The 19180-nt window shown below is 43.9% G+C and overlaps 1 protein-coding gene across 2 annotated transcripts in view; it reads left to right on the forward strand.

The window, feature by feature from the left end:
• The window catches only part of agla (amylo-alpha-1, 6-glucosidase, 4-alpha-glucanotransferase a), a 230011-nt gene that overhangs the window by 187664 nt on the left and 23167 nt on the right, over window positions 1-19180 (forward strand). The window contains exons 6-17 of one of the 2 annotated variants that reach the window (XM_054744941.2): window positions 971-1152; window positions 3218-3329; window positions 4885-5011; window positions 5613-5715; window positions 6906-7003; window positions 9839-9978; window positions 10158-10345; window positions 10638-10761; window positions 16354-16517; window positions 16587-16688; window positions 18677-18832; window positions 18914-19064. In XM_054744941.2, the coding sequence (XP_054600916.1) occupies window positions 971-1152; window positions 3218-3329; window positions 4885-5011; window positions 5613-5715; window positions 6906-7003; window positions 9839-9978; window positions 10158-10345; window positions 10638-10761; window positions 16354-16517; window positions 16587-16688; window positions 18677-18832; window positions 18914-19064 (1647 nt within the window). Of the gene's footprint in view, window positions 1-970; window positions 1153-3217; window positions 3330-4884; window positions 5012-5612; window positions 5716-6905; window positions 7004-9838; window positions 9979-10157; window positions 10346-10637; window positions 10762-10964; window positions 11089-16353; window positions 16518-16586; window positions 16689-18676; window positions 18833-18913; window positions 19065-19180 lie in introns of both variants that reach the window. The other variant, XM_054744906.2, reaches the window with a different exon arrangement.

The raw sequence follows: 19180 nt of genomic DNA on the forward strand, positions 1-19180 counted from the left end.
CACGCACGCACACACACGTGTTTTTATGGGTTTGTGTGGACTACGTTTTCTGAGTTGTTTGTGTGGACCCTGACTTCCACTATAGCCAGAATGGTGCAAAAATTATGTTTAACTCTAGGTGGGACAAAGGAAGCTTCCTCTAGGATTTTGGTTGTGTGGACCGGGTAAACGTCCACACAATGGTGAATGTCCACACAATGTTGGTCTCCCGTCGGGGGTTGGTCCACACAACCCCATAAAGACAAGTGCACACACACACACACACACACACACACACACACACACACACACACACACACACACACACACACACACACACACACACACACACACATGTTAAGTGTCATTACTTTTCCCAACACAAGATACATATCCATCTGATTTTCTTCAGCCAATCAGAGGTCGGGACACGGAACAGGTCCCGGAGGGAAACCCCAACATCCCCTTCCTCTTGATTAAATCCGTGATCGGGTTCTTTTGGTCATGATTCACATTCCGTGACCACGGTTCCTCTGATCAGGTTTCCTCTCCGTGGTTCACTTCCTGTCCTCGGTTTGCTGGATAGGTTGTTGAGAGGTGATGTTAAACGAATAAACTGAATAAAGTTTTTCATTGCAAAGCTGCAGCTCTGGGCTGTATGCGGTGTCCTATAACAGCACTGCTTACTGTTGACCTTTTCATCTCTTCCTTCTCCTAACACCAGTAAAGGTCAACTTGTAAAATGAGACAGACAGAAAAGTTAAACACGGACTGGTTGGCTTACGGTGTCAGGCTGTGTGCACGTCTCTGCAAAGCCCTTCGAAGTCCATCACTAAAAATGCACATTTTAGGCTTTTGGGGTCATAAGTTTGCGCTTTCCACTTACTTTAGGGACATTTTGATTAAAAACATTTTAATTCATGAAGGTTGCTTTACTCAGGATAAGAGTGCATCAAACACCCCTACATCCTAACCACTTGTGTGTTTTAAGCTGCGAACAGCGTGTGGATCAGAGAACATCCAGAGTGTGGGTACAACCTGGTCAACTCCCCTCATCTCCGCCCTGCTTGGGTCTTAGACAGAGCCATCTGCCATCTGTCCACCAGGGTAGCAGGCGGGTTCTACAAAGACAAGGGACTTCCTGCTGACATCACCGACGAGAGCCATCTCAGCGTAAGTGCCGCGTGCCACGTCAGAGTAACGTGACTGATATCAGGAGCTATGAGGTAGAGGGAGATTTCTAGATTATCTGACTTCAAATTGCATTTTATGTTTATTCTTCACCAGTGTTGGGAGTAACGCCGTTTAAATAAAACGGCGTTCTTTTTTAGGTAATGGAATAATCTAATTAATTACTTTTCCCACTGTTGCAACGCCGTTACCGTTACTGGGGATGGAAGATTGTGCGTTACTATGTGCTTGTCGAGCGTTGAGCAACAGTGTGAGGCTTTCTGACCGCCGCACTTCAGCTGCAGCCAGGGAGAGAGAGGTGTCGGTAACGCGCTTACAAACACAATGATGATTGGCCGGGTGGGCGGAGACCCTCAGTGTTCTCACTGTCTCAGTCACTGCCTGCTGTAGACCCAACAGAGCAGCGATGGGAATAACGCTGTTTAAAATAACCGCGTTAATAATTTTTTCTGTAACGAGCAAACAAATTAATTACCATCTTCTTTTATCAAAACGTCGTTTCTGTTGAGCAGCGCGGTGTGTTGAAGCGGTCATCAGCTGATCAGGAGCTAAAGAGGTAGATGTTTTCATCCAAGCGCATCACGGCCCGTGAAGAACGAGGAAGACGTGATGAATAGTCTACGGCTGCAGGTGTGGATCTGCAGCTGTGCCCTTCTTAGCGTGACAGCGGGACGTCCCGAAGGTCCGCTCACCTGTTCACCGCTCAGACGTCCTGATCTTCTACCTTCCTAGATCATCCAGCTGTAACCTGTTCCTGATCATGTCTTTAGTCCCGCTGTAACACTGATGCATCAGTCTCAGACGTCATGGAGCTCAGGTGTTATTAGAACTACCTGTGTGTGTTCACCACCCAGCTTCAGCTCTTCTGTGGTTGGGTCTGACCCACGTTAGTAAATGTAAGTCCTCCATCAGGCTCGTGCCTCTTCTAGTGTAATTTTAAAGGAATTTATTTATTTAACCGTTACTAGATTAGCAGCAACAGAAATGCTGCTAAAAACACACAATTATGTGAAGCTGGAAAAATTAAAATACTGTGCAAAATTATATTCATTTATGTAATTTAACTAGACTGAGAGACCATTTAAAGGCTCGGGAATCTTTACAGGTGTTTCTATTTGCAATTTTAAATTTTATCTGATTGGGGTCTTGTTAAATATCACACAGTGACCTTTTAATAGTCTAGATAAGTGTAATGTTCCCGTTAGTAGTTCCTCCTGTTAAGTGTGTATTTGTTTAAATTATTCAGGTTTATAAAACATTTGGGCATACATTTTATTATGTTCCAGTCATTAGTCATTCATATTTCACATTTGTAGTAATTTATAGTAAATTAAGTAAGTTTAATTAAGAGGGGAACCCCTTTTTCTAGCATTCTTTAATGAAAAAAGTAACTAAGTAGTTATTTTTCTTGGTAATTAGTTACTTGTATAATCTCGTAACTCAGTTAGTAACTGAGTTACTTGTTTGACAAAGTCATCAGTAACTATAATTACTTTTTTAAAGTAACTTTCCCAACACTGTTCTTCACATCCAGGTGGATCAGACTTTAGTCGACTCTCATCCACAGTCAGCATAAGATGCATGTTTAGACCAGGGTGTTTTAAAAGTTTCTAATTGAATCTGATGATTTTTATCCATGCTTTCGTTCTTTTTTAAACACAGAAACAGTTTTGTTTACCTGTTTGTAGCTACGGTTTCGCCGACAGCTGCCGGCTTCTTCAGGCTGACGCTGATGGTGGCGCGTCACTTCCTTCTCCGTTTATCTGCGACACATCTTCTCCGGTTGGTCCAGCAGCTCCAACTGATGATTTTTCATTAGGAAAGAGCCTAACCCTCTGTAAACGGACACTGGGATCGGGCGTCTGCCTGTGAACTCTGGATAAACGTCTTCTGCATCAACGATGCTACCTTACATTAGCACAACATTCACACAGTCTTTACACGGCAACCAAGCTCTGTTTATGAAACTGTGTCCAGCTGACTGGATTTACCATCTAATCATCAAATCTCATTATTGAGTCCTGTCATAAGGATTTCTGTGTTTCAGGTATTCCAAAGCATTTTTTGGCAGGACATCTTTCCACGGATCAAACTGTGGGAGTTCTACCAGGTCAACGTGGAAAATGCTGTGGAGCAATTCCGAGTCCTTCTGCAAAACGGTGCGTAAATGTCAGATTTATTTAGCAAATAGTCAAGTATTATAGCAAAGTGCTTCCTTTTACATGTGTACACACTCCCGAGTGCATTTATAACAGGGACGCACTCCTGCACACAATCCTAGAAAAACCTCACCCAATCATTGTGAACGTCCCGTTTTCAATAAATGGATCCTGATCCATCCATGAAAACACACACACACACATGCACACACACACACACACAAACACACACACACACACACACACACACACACACACACACACACACACACACACACACACACACACATGCATGCACATGACCCTCTAAGACAGAAAAAGCCACGCCAAAATAAGTTTAGGAAGCCCACTAAGAATCGTAATAAAAGCATTTAAAATAAATACCATACACAGTTGAGGAAACGTTGGTTTAAGTACCTGATATGAAGCGGTCGCTGCATAAGCTAAAACCTTTACTCTCGGGATCCCACAGTTTCATTTTAGCCCGGTCACTATCGCGTTTTATTACAATGATCCAACGTTTGCGGCGCTCCGGATCTTGGGGAATCCTGTAGATGGCTCATTCCTTATGTCGTCCGCGTCTGTTCTGCATTCTGGGGCACAACAGGAATCTACCATATTTCCCGTTTGATTGAGTTTTCTGACAATAACAAATAGTCCAGCTGCGGGCTTCTGCCTGCCAATATGGCACCGTTTCGATTTGAACTGTTGCATGCTGGGAGAAGTGACGTCAACTCCCGTAGCTCTATACACACTCCTGAGTGCATCTAGAACAGGGACGCACTCCTGCACACAATCCTGTAAAAACCTCACCCAATCACTGTGAACGTCCCGTTTTCAATAAATGGATCCTGATCCATCCATGAAACCACACACGCACACACACACACACACACACACACACACACACACACACACACACACACACACACACACACACACACACACGCACGCACGCACACACGCACGTACATGACCCTCTGTGCATGAATCACATGCACAGAGGGTCAGAGGGTTCGCTCTGTGATGAGGCTTGGAGCAGCTGAACAGGAAGGGAAGCCTGAGCAGGTCCCTGGCTTCACATTCATAAAAATCTAAATGTTTGATAATTAAAGACATGCTGCTTGCCTGATGATGGTGGAGGACACAAGGTTTCAGATACTATGTATTCCTACCTGCCGACACATCCACATGCTCAGACCGGCTCAGACCTTATGAAGAAAAGTGACTAGGAGTAGTCCAAATGCTTTCTGATGCATCACGGCTCGTTTAACCTTGACGACCTCTAACTGTGACTTCTCTATTCTCTCTCTCTTAATCGTTACCCTAAGCTCATGACCGCAGGTAAAAGGGCTGGAATGAAGATCGACTGGTAAATCGAGAGCTTCACTTGCAGCTTTAGCTCATTCTTCACCACAGCCGGCCATTTCAGCCCTTGTCTGCCCGTCATCCTCCTGTTTTTCTCGTTAGGGTTAGGGTTAGGGTCATGGATGAGGTCACGTGGTGCTGTAGGAATATCTAACATAATGGATCATTTTTTGTGCTGTACTTTTAGACACTAAGCCAGATCCTAGTAAGACAAAAGGGAATAAGGGTCTGAAGATTCTCCAGGACCCTGAATACCGTCGCCATGGCAGCACCGTGGACATGGACTCTGCTTTGGAGACTTTTGTACCTCACAGGTGAGTTTGGAAACCACACTTCCTCAGAGGTAAAAAAAAAAAAATGTGTGAAATCTTCAGAAATCCTCTCAAACTGATGAGTTCAAACTGAATCATTTAGTTATTTAAGTTCATTTCAGGCTGTCGAGTCATGGTTTGGACTCAGGTTTTCATGCTGCCTTTGCATTTTGGTTTAAAGGTGCAGTATGTAAGAATATAGGGAGAATTGTACAGTGAAAAAAATCCCAAAAGAGTCTAATATTTCAGTCATTTTAGAATGAAGGTTATACTGAAACATGTCATTGGATTGTGAGTTTTTCTCCTTTCAAAACAAAGGAAGGAGGGACGTAACTACTGTTGACCATCAGTGAGTGTGGGGGTGCGAGCTAATTCTGCGGTGCCCAAAGCGTAATTTGACGACAGCCGGCACAAAGCTCCAGAGTTGTATAAAAGGGTTGCAGTAACCACATTTTACCACAGGATGTCATTTTTACATATTATCTACATAATGCACCTTTAAATAAACGACACATTTGTCTGGTGTTTCTCTTTAGTTGTACTGATGAGTTTTATCATTCCCCAGAAGTCTTCACGCTACAAAATCACTTGATTTATCTTGCAGCTCGTCGCCACAACACATTGAGGAGTGCTGTGGTTGGCTGAAACAAAGGTTGACTGAGCTGAATGAGGAACAATATCAGATTGTCCACCAGCATCAAGAGCAGGTAGGGTTTGCTGCTCTAGGGTGGCGTTATCTTATGGGCCATTCCCATCTGTACCGGGTCGGCCCGGGCCGGGTAGCGTAGGTTGTTTACATATCTGGGTGGCCTGGTATTTTTCCGGGCCAACCAAGGCTCATTCTCAGCCCTCTTCTCGAGGGGGTCTGCTTCAGGCCGACCAGGGCCAACACAACCACTGCTGACAGCAAATTCACACCTTCCATTAGAGCAAGCCTCTGATTGGTGGGTAGAATCAGCCCACATGGGCTTAAGACAAGGATGTGTGGAGTCAACCGGGCCAGGCTGGGGCCGACTGGGGCTACCCGGCCCGGGCCGACCCGGTACCGATGGGAATGGCCCATTAAACTCATGTCTCTACTTGTTCGTTATGGCGGACAGGTCTGTCCAAGTCTTCAGCTTCAGGACCTGTTCTCATACATTAACTAAAGTGGTTTTTATAGCATGTGCCATTTAGCGTAGGTCTATGGTAGAGCTTGCTGCAGCCAAAAGTAACAGGAAATTCGTCACAAGATGACTCGGTAGTGTTAAAAGTGTAAATAACGTTTTTAAACTACACTCAAATGCTGATTATACACAGCACTTATAGTCTGTATTGTGTATAGATGGTTTGGTTTGATTTCCATGTTTATTTTTAGTATATTTTGTGATTCCTGTGTGCTTCTTCTTCTCCTTCTTCCTGTGAGACTGGTGGGGCAGCGCCCCCTGTGGGGATCTCCTGTCTGTCCTGGTCAAAGACAACACCAAGGCTCATTACTTTGTTCTCTGGGGCTAATTTAAAGCTGCTCAGATCAGGTGATTGTCAGGTGATTGGCTAGGCTAAGTTCTGGTTCAACGATGATAACTTCCACACCCAGCGCCATTCCAAGGCATTTGGGGGCCAAGATGAAACGACCTGGACTTTTACTTTAAAGTCCCATAGTCATCATCCCACACTGGTGAAATTCATCTCCGTAGTTGGCCCATCCCCGTGGGGAGTGCTCGGGAGCTATTTGGTGGTTTAACCCCCAAATCCAACCCCTTAAACCTGAGGGGTCAAGCAGGGAAGCACTGGGTCCCATTTGAACCCCGATCTCCCACTCCCAGGGTGGACACTCTACCACTAGGCCAGCAGTGAGAGCTGCTGTTTGTTTGAGACTTTGGAAATCACTTCTTTGTTTTGTCTTCTCCATATTTAGGCAGTCAACTGTGTTCTGGGAAACATAGTTTACGAGCGTCTGGCTGACCACGGTCCCAAACTGGGTCCCATCACCAGGAAACACCCTCTTGTTACCAGGTAATTTACTGTAGAGTAACTGGTAAACTGACTTTTCAGATATAAATTTAAACTGTTTTTTTTCTCAGTAAAAAAAAAAACGAACCCAAAATTTTTCTTCATCGTCTCATAAAAGTAGTTTTCTGTAGGGCTGCAACAAACGATTATTTGGATAATCGATTAATCGGATGGGGTCTCGACACGATTAATCGATTAATCGGATCCCATGGGGAAATTTTTAAAAACTGCTAGGGAAATGTTATTTCTCTCCTTCCTTCACTTTATTTAACACAACATTATTAGAAAACAGTTCAATAGCAGAAAAACAACATGCCATCACCTAAATTGTCTTATAAGGTGTATAGACAGAGACCCTAAGCTACATCTATCTGTGACCTAAAATGCTTGGTCCAAGTTAAACAGCTTAAGGGCAATTTTCATCTGTTTTGTTTGATCTCATCTGTTGACATTTATTTTAAATGTAATTAAACATAGGCTGTGAATTAATCAAAATTGATCACTATTTCCAAAAATGACTGAAAAAATACCAAATAAAACAAAAGTAAATGAATGCCATCCTCCTTGCGATGATGCCCTGGGCAACTGCCATAAAGTCACATCAAGAAATGCTGCTGATCATTCCAATGATCCCAAATAGACTCACATTAGGCCACATGAAAGCAACTGAACCCAAAAATATATTAACCAGTATATAACTGCACTCTCACACAACACGCCTGCAGCAACAGTTAGGACTCCTCCCTCCCTTTGAAAAGCGTTTTTGCTTCTGAGGACATTGTGGCTGTAAAGCCACATGCTAGTAGTCTGGCCCTGGTGTGATCAACCAGTTTCTGCGGGAATGTGACGGCGGAACCAGGGCCAGATTAACACTTTGTTGTACCCTGGGCAACAATATTCAAGGGCTCCATCATCACGACCCAAGGATCACCATAATGTGGTCACATACAGAATATTTTACTGTAATATGCAGTAAATATACTCAATACTTTAATGCCTGACAACACGTAACCCGCCCAGAGTAACCTTTGACCCACCTCGTGTGGACTGACCAATGAGGAGGGGGTCTTAACTTGAGGCCCTCTCTTCATTGGTCAGTCTGCATGAGACTGACTCTCAACTGACGTTCAGTCGTAGGCAGCGAAGCGTCTCTGTGCAGTGCAAAAGCCCGGTTGGACAGTTTGTTTAATGTAGGGTGACCATATTTCCATTTCCAAACAAGAGGACAGGGGATCTGTGCCTATGACATCACACTATGGCAACGCCACACAAACCATGTTGGGACCCATTTTTTGTAAGAACTAAATTAATATCAGATTCTGCCAATAAAAGGGCTCTAAAACAACTCATATGTAAATATTTTGCATATTTAATGCAAAATCTAATTTTTCTGCTTTAGTGCTGCAACAAGGTTTTATTAATAATACATTATTATACCTTTTGTTTTACTACAGCATCGGTAAGCTTCCTGTGCACAGATTATTAAGGATGCTTGTTTCAGCTGTGAGATTAGACGATAGGATCAATGAAAAAATAAGTTGTCACACACTCCATGGAAACTTTCAGAGAATCCACAAATAGTGGCTTTCAAATGGTTTTGTTACTTTTTGCAAGTTTAGAAAAGCAGCAGATGAGACAGCATATCTGATAATTTAGTTTTTCATCTGATAATATTAGAACATGTCAGTAATGTCTAAGGGGCTTTTATAAACACCGTATAACTAACACTACTGGAGAGGGCATGAATTACACAGAGGCTTCTGGGGAGCCCAGTTATTGGGGGGGTGGGGGGGGGGTGGGCATTTTGCCTTGGCCCCCAAAATGTCTTGAAACGGCCCTGGGTGTGTGACTGAGTTTTGAAGGTGATCTGAATTGTATCAGATGTATAAATATGACATGTGTAGAACTTATTGTTTTTTACTGGTAAAAACGTGTAGTGGTGATAACTCTACCTACATTTTACTTTTCAACACTTTGTTTTGTTTTCTTGTTTTTTTTTAACTATTTTCCTGTCCTGTCTGTCTCTCATCTTCCTGCATCTCCTCTTAATTCTCCAGAAAATCTGTTGCCTGGATTCTTACCTTTTCACCTCATCAGTTACTTTTGAGCAGATCAAAGGGATCTCCTGACCGAAAAGCGCAGAGCGCGTTTTCGATGCTGCGTCAGTGAGGTGACATCACCACAGCACAGGTGATGAGCTCCGCAGTAGCGAGCTTCAGGCACAAATAAGACAGAAAATAGAGAACATGTGTGGACATGAACGATCGTATGCTAATTATAGTTTTTTGGTTGCGCCACTTTGAGAATGGACCGTGCGCTGGAAGCAGCTGCCTGGATCGCTGTGCAACAATGTGGAACCGGTTCGCAGCAGCGCAAGTCTGCCGGCTCTCCCTCGAGCTGATCTGCGGCTCTCCCTCGCGCTGATCTGCCGGTACCGGCTCTCCCTCACGCTGATCTGCGGCTCTCCCTCGCGCTGATCTGCCGGTACCGGCTCTCCCTTGCCCTGATCTGCCGGCTCCCCCTCGCGCTGATCTGCGGCTCTCCCTCGCGCTGATCTGCCGGCTCTCCCTCGCGCTGATCTGCGGCTCTCCCTCGCGCTGATCAGACTTGCTCTGGTCTGCGCGCAACGGCGGGCGGGAAGGCGGGGCGCTTTTGGAAGAGTTGTGTGACACAACGAATCGATGACGCAATTCGTTGCCAACGCTTTTAGTAATCGATTTTCATCGAATTTATCGATTCGTTGTTGCAGCCCTAGTTTTCTGTAAACTGTACATTAGAATCCTGAAATTTATATTTACATAAAGAGATGGATTAGACGTGGTAGTATTTCTGTTGCAGGTATTTTACCTTCCCATATGAGGACACGCCTCTAGAACAAGAGTTGGAGCTGCTGGACCAACCGGAGAAGATGTGTCACTTCTTGGCTCACAACGGTTGGGTGATGGGTGACGATCCGCTGCGCAACTTTGCAGAACCAGGTAGAACAAAATCTACTGCGACAAGATTCACAAAGATGAAGTTACGGCTTTTATGTGAGGCACATTTTCAGGCCTGACTGTAAAAGGATCATTCTGACGGTACCCTCAGAGCTGTTTAAGGCGGTATAGGGTGGTATACAGTAGGTTTGCTTTATCAGACAAGATTTATTTGTTTCTAGGCTCAAATGTGTACCTACGTCGAGAGCTGATCTGCTGGGGGGACAGTGTCAAACTACGCTATGGGAATGGACCTGAGGACTGCCCATACCTGTGGGACCACATGCAGAAATACACTGAAATTACAGCCAAATATTTCCATGGAGTCAGACTGGACAACTGTCATTCTACACCGTTACATGTTGCTGAGGTATTATAATACTCTTGGTGAAAAAGAGACCCTTAAATCCTAATAATATAATATAATATAATATAATATAATATAATATAATATAATATAATATAATATGATATAATATAATATTTGACTGAGACACTGGTAGCTCTTCCTTTCATTTATCATTCTTGTGTATTTTGATGTTTAGTTTTCGATTTCAGACATAAGAAAACGATCTCAGACCAGTTTAATCTGGGTGAAACCATGGTAACCACAGCCTGTTCTTCTCTCCCTGTGTGTGATGTGGGTGTATTGTCTCATCCAGGCCATGTTAAGCTCGGCCAGAGAGGTCAGACCCAATCTGTATGTGATAGCTGAACTCTTTACAGGAAGTGAGCTCATTGACAATGTGTTTGTTAACCGGCTGGGAATAAGCAGCCTTGTGCGAGGTACACACACGTCTGGACTAACCCTTTTTTTTATCCTTTGTCTTTTCATGGCATCTTTCTGCATTCTGCTCTTTAACCGCTCTACTTTGGCTCATCCCCTCATCTTTAACTCTTCATATCCCATGTCTGTCCCCCCCAATCGTGTGTTTTTCCTGAATCCCCACACATTTCTCTGGATGTTTTGCTTTGCTGTGGCTGACCAGTTCATGTTGGATGTGGCCAGAAGAACGTGTCCTAACCTGTATGTGATTGCTGAACTGTTCACTGGCAGTGAGGCGCTGGACAACGTCTTTGTCACCAGGCTAGGGATAACGTCACTCATACGAGGTAGGGTACTCGGTTCCCTTCACACACCTATCTATAGGTGCTGGTTAAGCTGCTTGATAAGTTCTGTTCAGGACTTTGTTGTTGTTGTAGTAGAAAGTAAAAAAATACCAAATGATTTAAGGCAACTGGCTGAAGACGAGTCCACAGCTAGCGATGGGTACCGAAATCGGTACTTTTTAAGGTACCGACCGAATTCCATAGTACCGACTGGTCATTTGAAACGGTGCCTCGTTTTGGTACCCGTCCTTCATAACGAGAACTTGCCAAGACAGCTGCGCATGCGCAAGAGCGTTATGTCGTTGGTCGCTGCGAGCGTGTTGTAAACAGCTAGCCTAGTGAACTAGACCAAATTCTTGCTTTGCAAAGTTTGGTCTAGGCATGTTCCATTGGAACCTCAGCAGCTCCTACCAGGACTCTGGCTAGCCAATCATAGCTCTCTAGAGGGGTTTCAAACACATAAAGAGCTGTGATTGGTCCATAATGGTGGGCCAATCATAGTGCTCTTTCTGCTTAGTGAACAAATCATAGAGCTTTATCCGCTTTGTGGGCCAATCAGGGCACTCTATATGCCTGGTGGGTGGGATGATGCAACAGAGTGAAACAAAAGTATGTCACATTCATTGTCCAGTGGAATGTGGAGATCATTTGAAAGACAACGGTAGAACCCGCCCCACAACCGAGAGCCGTCAATGGTGCGTGGCCAGACTAACTAATACATTTATTTAGTCTGGCTTGCCAGGCTAGTAAACAGCAGCATGGTAGAAAGAACGCACGCTAAAGTTTGGCTTCACTTTACTAAATGTGACGGGTGATTGGGTGAAGATGAAACCAGCGACAACGATCTAAGTGTGAGGCATCATCGTTTTAATCTGCTCCAGCAGCTAAATAAACTGTTTAAGATAACATTAGCTTGATAAATTAGCTTCCATTGCCACCGTTGTTATCAGCTAATGGTGCGTTCGCTTTCTCCTCGGAAATTCTAACTTCCCAGTAGGAAAAATCAAATGGAAAAGGACGGCAAAAGGAATGAAGATACACAGTAAATTTAGTTCACAGTAAAGATGTTTGCTTCAGTTTAATTATCAGCTTATAAAACTACAAGGACGATGTTAAAATACAAACAGTTGTATGTTATTTATCGTGATATTTATCAAATATGGTTATATATTGAGAAAAAAATATATATAATTATAAAAGAGAATTAAAATAATAAACACTCAAATGAATCTAAAATTGGTACCGTTAAGTACCGGTATCGATTCCTAGGTACCGGGAATTAGTACCGAATCGATTCAAATGTCAAAGGTACCCATCCCTATCACAGCTGGGCTACTTCATAAAATAAAATGGACCTAACGTCTTCATTTACCTTTAAACAAAGAAAAAGTCTGAGATGTCGTCAAAAACATTTATTTGTAAACTGAAAATGAATCCAAAGATCCAAACTATTGTTTTCACTTTTAAAAAAGTTCATGCTCACCTAAAGTTTATAATAAAAAGATGCATTTTGGATCAGATATAACAATTTTGGGCACATGACGTCTTCATTTCTGATCCGTGTATGAAAGGGCAAGACTGAACTCGAGTTTCAAAAGTGAGACCGACCATGAACCTGCCGACATTTTTCCTCCAACTTTTGAATAACTGTAAAAAACATTTTAAACTACAAAATAAGAGTTTTTGGTTCTCGACTTTTTACCAACATTTATCATCCTTTACACCACAGACATGAACCTGAGCTGTCAGTGAAACACAGGCTAAATAAACCTTAAATCTGAACTCACCGGCCTCTTTATTAGGTACACCTGTTCAACAGCCAGTCAGAAGAAAGCATTTATTCATCTAAGACCTGCTTAAGTTCAAACTGCATCAGAATGCAGAAGAAGTGAGATTTTAAATATGACATGGTTGTTGGTAGCAGATAGACTGGTTGACAGGGATTTGAACCCACAACCATCCCTAGGATCTATAGAGACTGATCATATCGCGTCATACCCGTGTCACAACCCGTGCACGCGCATTGGGTCCACAGCGCGCGTGTGAACGGGACTCGCGCGCGTGTGAACGGGACTCGCGAGCGAAAATATACATGGCGAGAGGTCATTTGTGCACAGAGAGGGAGCAAACTGTGTCTGTGAGCGCACAAGGATGTGCACAAGTGACAAACCTGCGTGCGCGCGTTGTCAACGAGCACACGGCAGAGGAAAACGTGCGCGCGCGGCAGCCTCTGTGCGCGCTCGGCAGCCTCTCTGCGCGCTCGGTTTCTGACTCCTGCTCGCTCGGCTGTAAGGGCTTTTGGCACTCTGGAGGCGTGGCCTGTGGCAGATCTTGTCTGTCCTCTGATTGGTTAGTTCACCCCGCACTTTACCCTCTATCTATATAAAAAAAGTCTGATGTTCAGTAGTTGCTGGCATAGCTCAGCTGGGAGAGCGGGTGAGTCTCGCCCCGGAGGATCCAGGTTCGAGTCCGGGCAAGGAAAATGTAGTAGGTGTCATGTTAACTTTTCTTAATTTCAGGTATTTTACAGTTGTGACCGTTCAACTGTCATTAAACGTCCGAATGTTTGCTGGGCAGTGTTTTAAAAAGTGCACATAAGCTAGATGGTTTTAACCATATAAAATTACATTTTTTGTGATACTGGAAAAATACATACTGAAATAAAACTACTGATTGAAAACTTTATGACTGTGGTTGTACAATATATGACTCACTAATACACTGCAAACTCCCTTAGAGTGGGGCTTCCAGAGAGAGAGAGAGAGAGAGAGAGAGAGAGAGAGAGAGAGAGAGAGAGAGAAAAGTTCTTGCCTCATTAATGAATTGTTTATTTTTTTCAGTATTTAATTGACAAATTATCCTTTCAAATAATTAATTGATGAGTTACATAATTGTCCATTTCATAAAGAAACTGCATATCAAGCTTTCATTCAGATGACCTTCAACAGTGCTGCACCCTGCTGAGGGACATCCGAGTAAAACCTTGAGATGGCCATTTTCTGTTCACTAACTTGCTTTAGTAAATCCTTACTTTTGTTAAATAAATCAGTTGTTGAACCCCCACTCCTCTGTTTGGTCTCCTTTCTTATTACAGCCCACCACTTCCAGTCTGGGTTGTAACAATCTGCAGACAGATTTCTGAGTATCTCCTCCTTTACACAGATCCTCACTGAGCCATGTACTGTGAACAAATAGTTTCTCCATGATATTATCCAGCAAGGTCCCGTTTTTGTCAAAACAAGGGTGAGGTAATGAAAAAATAGAAATATTTCATTAAATTAACATTTAAATTATTTATATGCATCATTAAAATAAAAAAAAACATGTTTTGAAATATATAAAGTGCACCAAACTTGACTCAGTCCATTCAACAATTCTAAATGGACAATTATGAAACTCATCAATTAATTATTTGAAAGGATAATTTGTCAATTAAATACTGAAAAAAATAAACAATTCATTAATGAGGCAAGAACTTCTCTCTCTCTCTCTCTCTCTCTCTCTCTCTCTCTCTCTCTCTCTCTCTCTCTCTCTCTCTCTCTCTCTCTCTCTCTTTCTCTCTCTCTCTCTCTCTCTGGAAGCCCCACTCTAAGGGAGTTTGCAGTGTATTAGTGAGTCATATATTGTACAACCACAGTCATAAAGTTTTCAATCAGTAGTTTTATTTCAGTATGTATTTTTCCAGTATCACAAAAAATGTAATTTTATATGGTTAAAACCATCTAGCTTATGTGCACTTTTTAAAACACTGCCCAGCAAACATTCGGACGTTTAATGACAGTTGAACGGTCACAACTGTAAAATACCTGAAATTAAGAAAAGTTAACATGACACCTACTACATTTTCCTTGCCCGGACTCGAACCTGGATCCTCCGGGGCGAGACTCACCCGCTCTCCCAGCTGAGCTATGCCAGCAACTACTGAACATCAGACTTTTTTTATATAGATAGAGGGTAAAGTGCGGGGTGAACTAACCAATCAGAGGACAGACAAGATCTGCCACAGGCCACGCCTCCAGAGTGCCAAAAGCCCTTACAGCCGAGCGAGCAGGAGTCAGAAACCGAGCGCGCAGAGAGGCTGCCGAGCGCGCACAGAGGCTGCCGCGCGCGCACGTTTTCCTCTGCCGTGTGCTCGTTGACAACGCGCGCACGCAGGTTTGTCACTTGTGCACATCCTTGTGCGCTCACAGACACAGTTTGCTCCCTCTCAGTGCACAAATGACCTCTCGCCATGTATATTTTCGCTCGCGAGTCCCGTTCACACGCGCGCTGCCATGTATATTTGCGCTCGCGAGTCCCGTTCACACGCGCGCTGTGGACCCAATGCGCGTGCACGGGTTGTGGCACGCTTTAAACGCCATATGATCAGACTGGATCTAGGTGATAGAAAGACACCAGCAGCTCACATTCGCTCTGGTTCCTACCAAGGTCAGCAGGAGAACACCAGCTTCTCCAGATGGACTCCAGCAGCAGAAGACCACACCTGGTGTTTCTGTCAGCTAAGAACAGCAGATCTGTGAACTCCTCCGTCCCACCTGAGCCTGGTTTAAACCCCACAGCCTACATGAGTTCTTTTGCTGATCATGCCACTCCCTTTATGACCACATGGATCCATCTTCTGATCCTACTTCCAGCAGAATCAGACCATCTCAAACTTAATTCTAGAACATGACCTTGAGTTCACCGGACTCCCAACGGCCCCCACAGTCACCAGATAAGTCCAGAACCTTTGCAATGTGGTGGTACGAGAGGTTCATGGATGCAGCTGATGCGGTCATGTCAGGATGGATCAGAACATTCGGAGGGCTGTTTGAAACACCTGGTTTGATCAAAACCAGGAAGAATTCAGGCAGTTCTGAAGGCTAAAGAACTTGTTAGGTAGAGGTGTACCTAATAAACTGACCAGACTTTGTCACACTAAAAATCTGCTTTGCTACATCAGAATGAGCCTTAAAAGCATAAAGCAGTGTGTGTGTGTGTGTGTGTGTGTGTGTGTGTGTGTGTGTGTGTGTGTGTGTGTGCGTGCACGCGTGTGTCTTTGTATATATCTTACCTGTGTGTGTGTGTGCACACGCACATGTGTGTGTGTGTTTATGTATGTGTGTGTGTGTTTTTTGTATGTGCATTACCTATATGTGTGTGTGTGGGTTTGTTTTTGTATGTGCGTTACCTGTGTGTGTGTGTGTGTGTGTTTGTGTGTTGTGTGTCTGTGTGTGTTGTGATGCTTCGTCTGAGTTCACCAGCTCCTGTCCTCCTGCCTGTGTCTAGAGGCCATGTCAGCTGGTGACAGTCATGAGGAAGGCCGACTGGTCTACCGCTACGGCGGGGAGCCGGTAGGAGCCTTCGTCCAGCCCAGCCTAAGGCCGCTGATGCCCTCCATCGCCCACGCCATGTTTCTGGATGTGACTCATGATAACGAGTGCCCTATCCAGGTCTGCTAGGTTAGAAGGGGTAGTTTATGTTAGGACACAACCACCAACTGGTCTTTTTTTTCTTTCCAGCTTCGCTCGGCCCTCGACTCTCTCCCTAGCTCTGCTGTAGTTTCTATGGCCTGCTGTGCGACTGGCTCCACCAGAGGATACGATGAACTAGTTCCACATCAGGTTACAATCAAACCGTTTCCTCCATCTGCTGGAGTTGTGTCTCCAGGTCTAGCTGTAGCTGCTTGCTTCTCTTCATTATTAACGTGTTTAGAAGTCAGTTGTTTCTGTTTTAGTTTTTAGCCTTTTTATTTTACAAGTTATTTTGGTTCATCTACAGTGGGTACGGAAAGTACTCAGACTCCCATCACTTGTTTACTCTTTGTTATAATGCAGCCTTGTGCTAAATCAATTAAATTTGTTTTTTTTTCCTCGTCAGGTACACACAGCACCCATGTAGACAGAAAAACACAGAATTTTAGACATTTCTGCAGATTTATTAAAAAGAAAACTGAAATATCACGTGGCGCTAAGTGGGGGTGTGATGGTTCACGAGGGAGTGTTGAACCGTTTTGTTTTATTTTTTCCATGAAATAATGAATTTTTATTTGCGTAATTCAAGTGCAGTAGATAAAAGTTCCTAGACGCATGATGGCTGCATGCGCCTGATCTCCGTTTAATAAATGTGATCAGCAAATTCTGATCAACGTCTTTCAGAGCGGATCAATCCGGCTGGCTGTCGCTGCTACCGTGGAGCCTGTAGAGACGCTGAACGGAGCGTCGCCCCTCCCTCCCTTCTCTCACATTGCAGGCACGCAGCGGCGAAACGGTAAACAAACACATTTGCAGAATTTTCCCCTGGGACAACTGATGCAAAGTTTTCATCCCATAACGAAAAATACGGAGCGGGGGAAGCTCGTTATTTAATACGAGTTTTAAAGAAGAATCTCTGGGCGCTGTGAGGTGAGTTTTTAAGGCTCGCTGTAGAAATAAAAACGTGGAGCATCAACAGTCAAACACTTGTCTGTGTGAGCGTGACACTCATAGCTGCACAAATAACCTGTGACGTAATTGGAGACCTCACGCTAGATCAGCAGCCTGTGACGACACCTGGTTCTGCTCACTACACAAGCCGCTTTACATATTAAATAAATATATTAATAATATACCAAAAATTAATCTTCAAAACACTCAACCGAACACAATTTTTACGTGCCGTTACACCCTCAGTATTCAGACCCGTTGCTCAGCGTTTAGTAGAAGCACCCTTTTTATCTAATACAGCTGTGAGTCTTCTTGGCAAAGATGCAACAAGTCTCTTACACCTGGCTTTGGGGATCCTCTCCAGTTCTGTCAGGATGGATGGTGATCATTGGTGGACGGCCATTTTTAGGACTCTCCAGAGATGCTCAATGGGGTTTAAGTCAGGGCTCTGGCTGGGCCATTCAAGAACAGTCACAGAGTTGTCATGAAGCCGTTATCTTAGCTGTGAGTTTAGGGTCGTTGTCATGTTGGAAGGTAAACCTTCGGCCCAGTCTGAGGTCCTGAGCACTCTGGAGAAGGTTCTTGTCCAGGATATCTCTGTACTTGGCCGCATTCATCGTTCCCTCAATTGCAACCGGTCGTCCTGTCCCTGCAGCTGAAAAACACCCCCACAGCATGATGCTGCCACCGCCATGCTTCACCGTGGGCACTGTATTGACAAGTCCAGTCTAGCCCTATCCCTGGACTCCATAGAAGGTGTAGGACCATGTCAAAGATGATCAGAATAAATGGAAAGCACCTGAGTTAAATACATGAGTGTCAAAGCAAAGGGTGTGAATACGTATCGTGTGATATTTGAGTTTGTCTTTTTAATAAATCTGCAGAAATTTCTAAAATTCTGTTTTTCTATCAATATGGGGTTCTGTGTGTACATGAATGAGGAAATCAATGTATTTAATTGATTTTAGCAAAAATATATAATATGCAATATAACAAAGAGTGAACAAATGAAGTGGGTCTTAATACTTTCTGGACCCACTGTAAATGAGCTAATTATAAAGTTACAATAAAACGTAGTGTCCTTATTTACTTTTAAACCCTCTTTGGTTTGGTTTTGGTGCTTCTGCTGCATTAAACATCAGCTACAGGCTCAGCCGTATCTCATCCACGTTGGTCTGTGTGAGTAGATTTCTGTGGTGAAAGAGGAGCGTTTTTACCCCAAGTGGAACCCCTCCGCAGCCCCCACCTCTACTGGTCAGGTTGGACTCCAGAACGGCATCATTGCTGGGAAGTTGGCCCTGAACAAACTACACCAGGACCTGGCTGCTCGGGGTTTTGGACAGGTGCTGAACACCGCGCCTCCTTTCTGGTTGCATTAAACCAAAAAGCTAAGTCTAACTGAACGTTCTTGTGTTTGTCTTCAGGTTTATGTTGACCAGGTTGATGCAGATATTGTTGCAGTAACTCGTCACTGTCCCAGCACGCACCACTCTGTAGTAACGGTGAGCAGGACGGCCTTCAAGGACCCCAAAAAGAACCAGTATGACGACAACGTTCCCCCCATGTTCATTCCTGGTATGACGACAAGTCGCTCACTTGGTTCTTAGATGTTCTGACAAACATGTAGAGATGTTTATCTGGTATTTGTCCTTTTCAGATTTATGTTGGGCACAGACGTGATGCTCATTAAA

Source organism: Nothobranchius furzeri, chromosome 11 (genome assembly GCF_043380555.1).
Source record: "Nothobranchius furzeri strain GRZ-AD chromosome 11, NfurGRZ-RIMD1, whole genome shotgun sequence".
Classification (NCBI taxonomy): domain Eukaryota; kingdom Metazoa; phylum Chordata; class Actinopteri; order Cyprinodontiformes; family Nothobranchiidae; genus Nothobranchius; species Nothobranchius furzeri.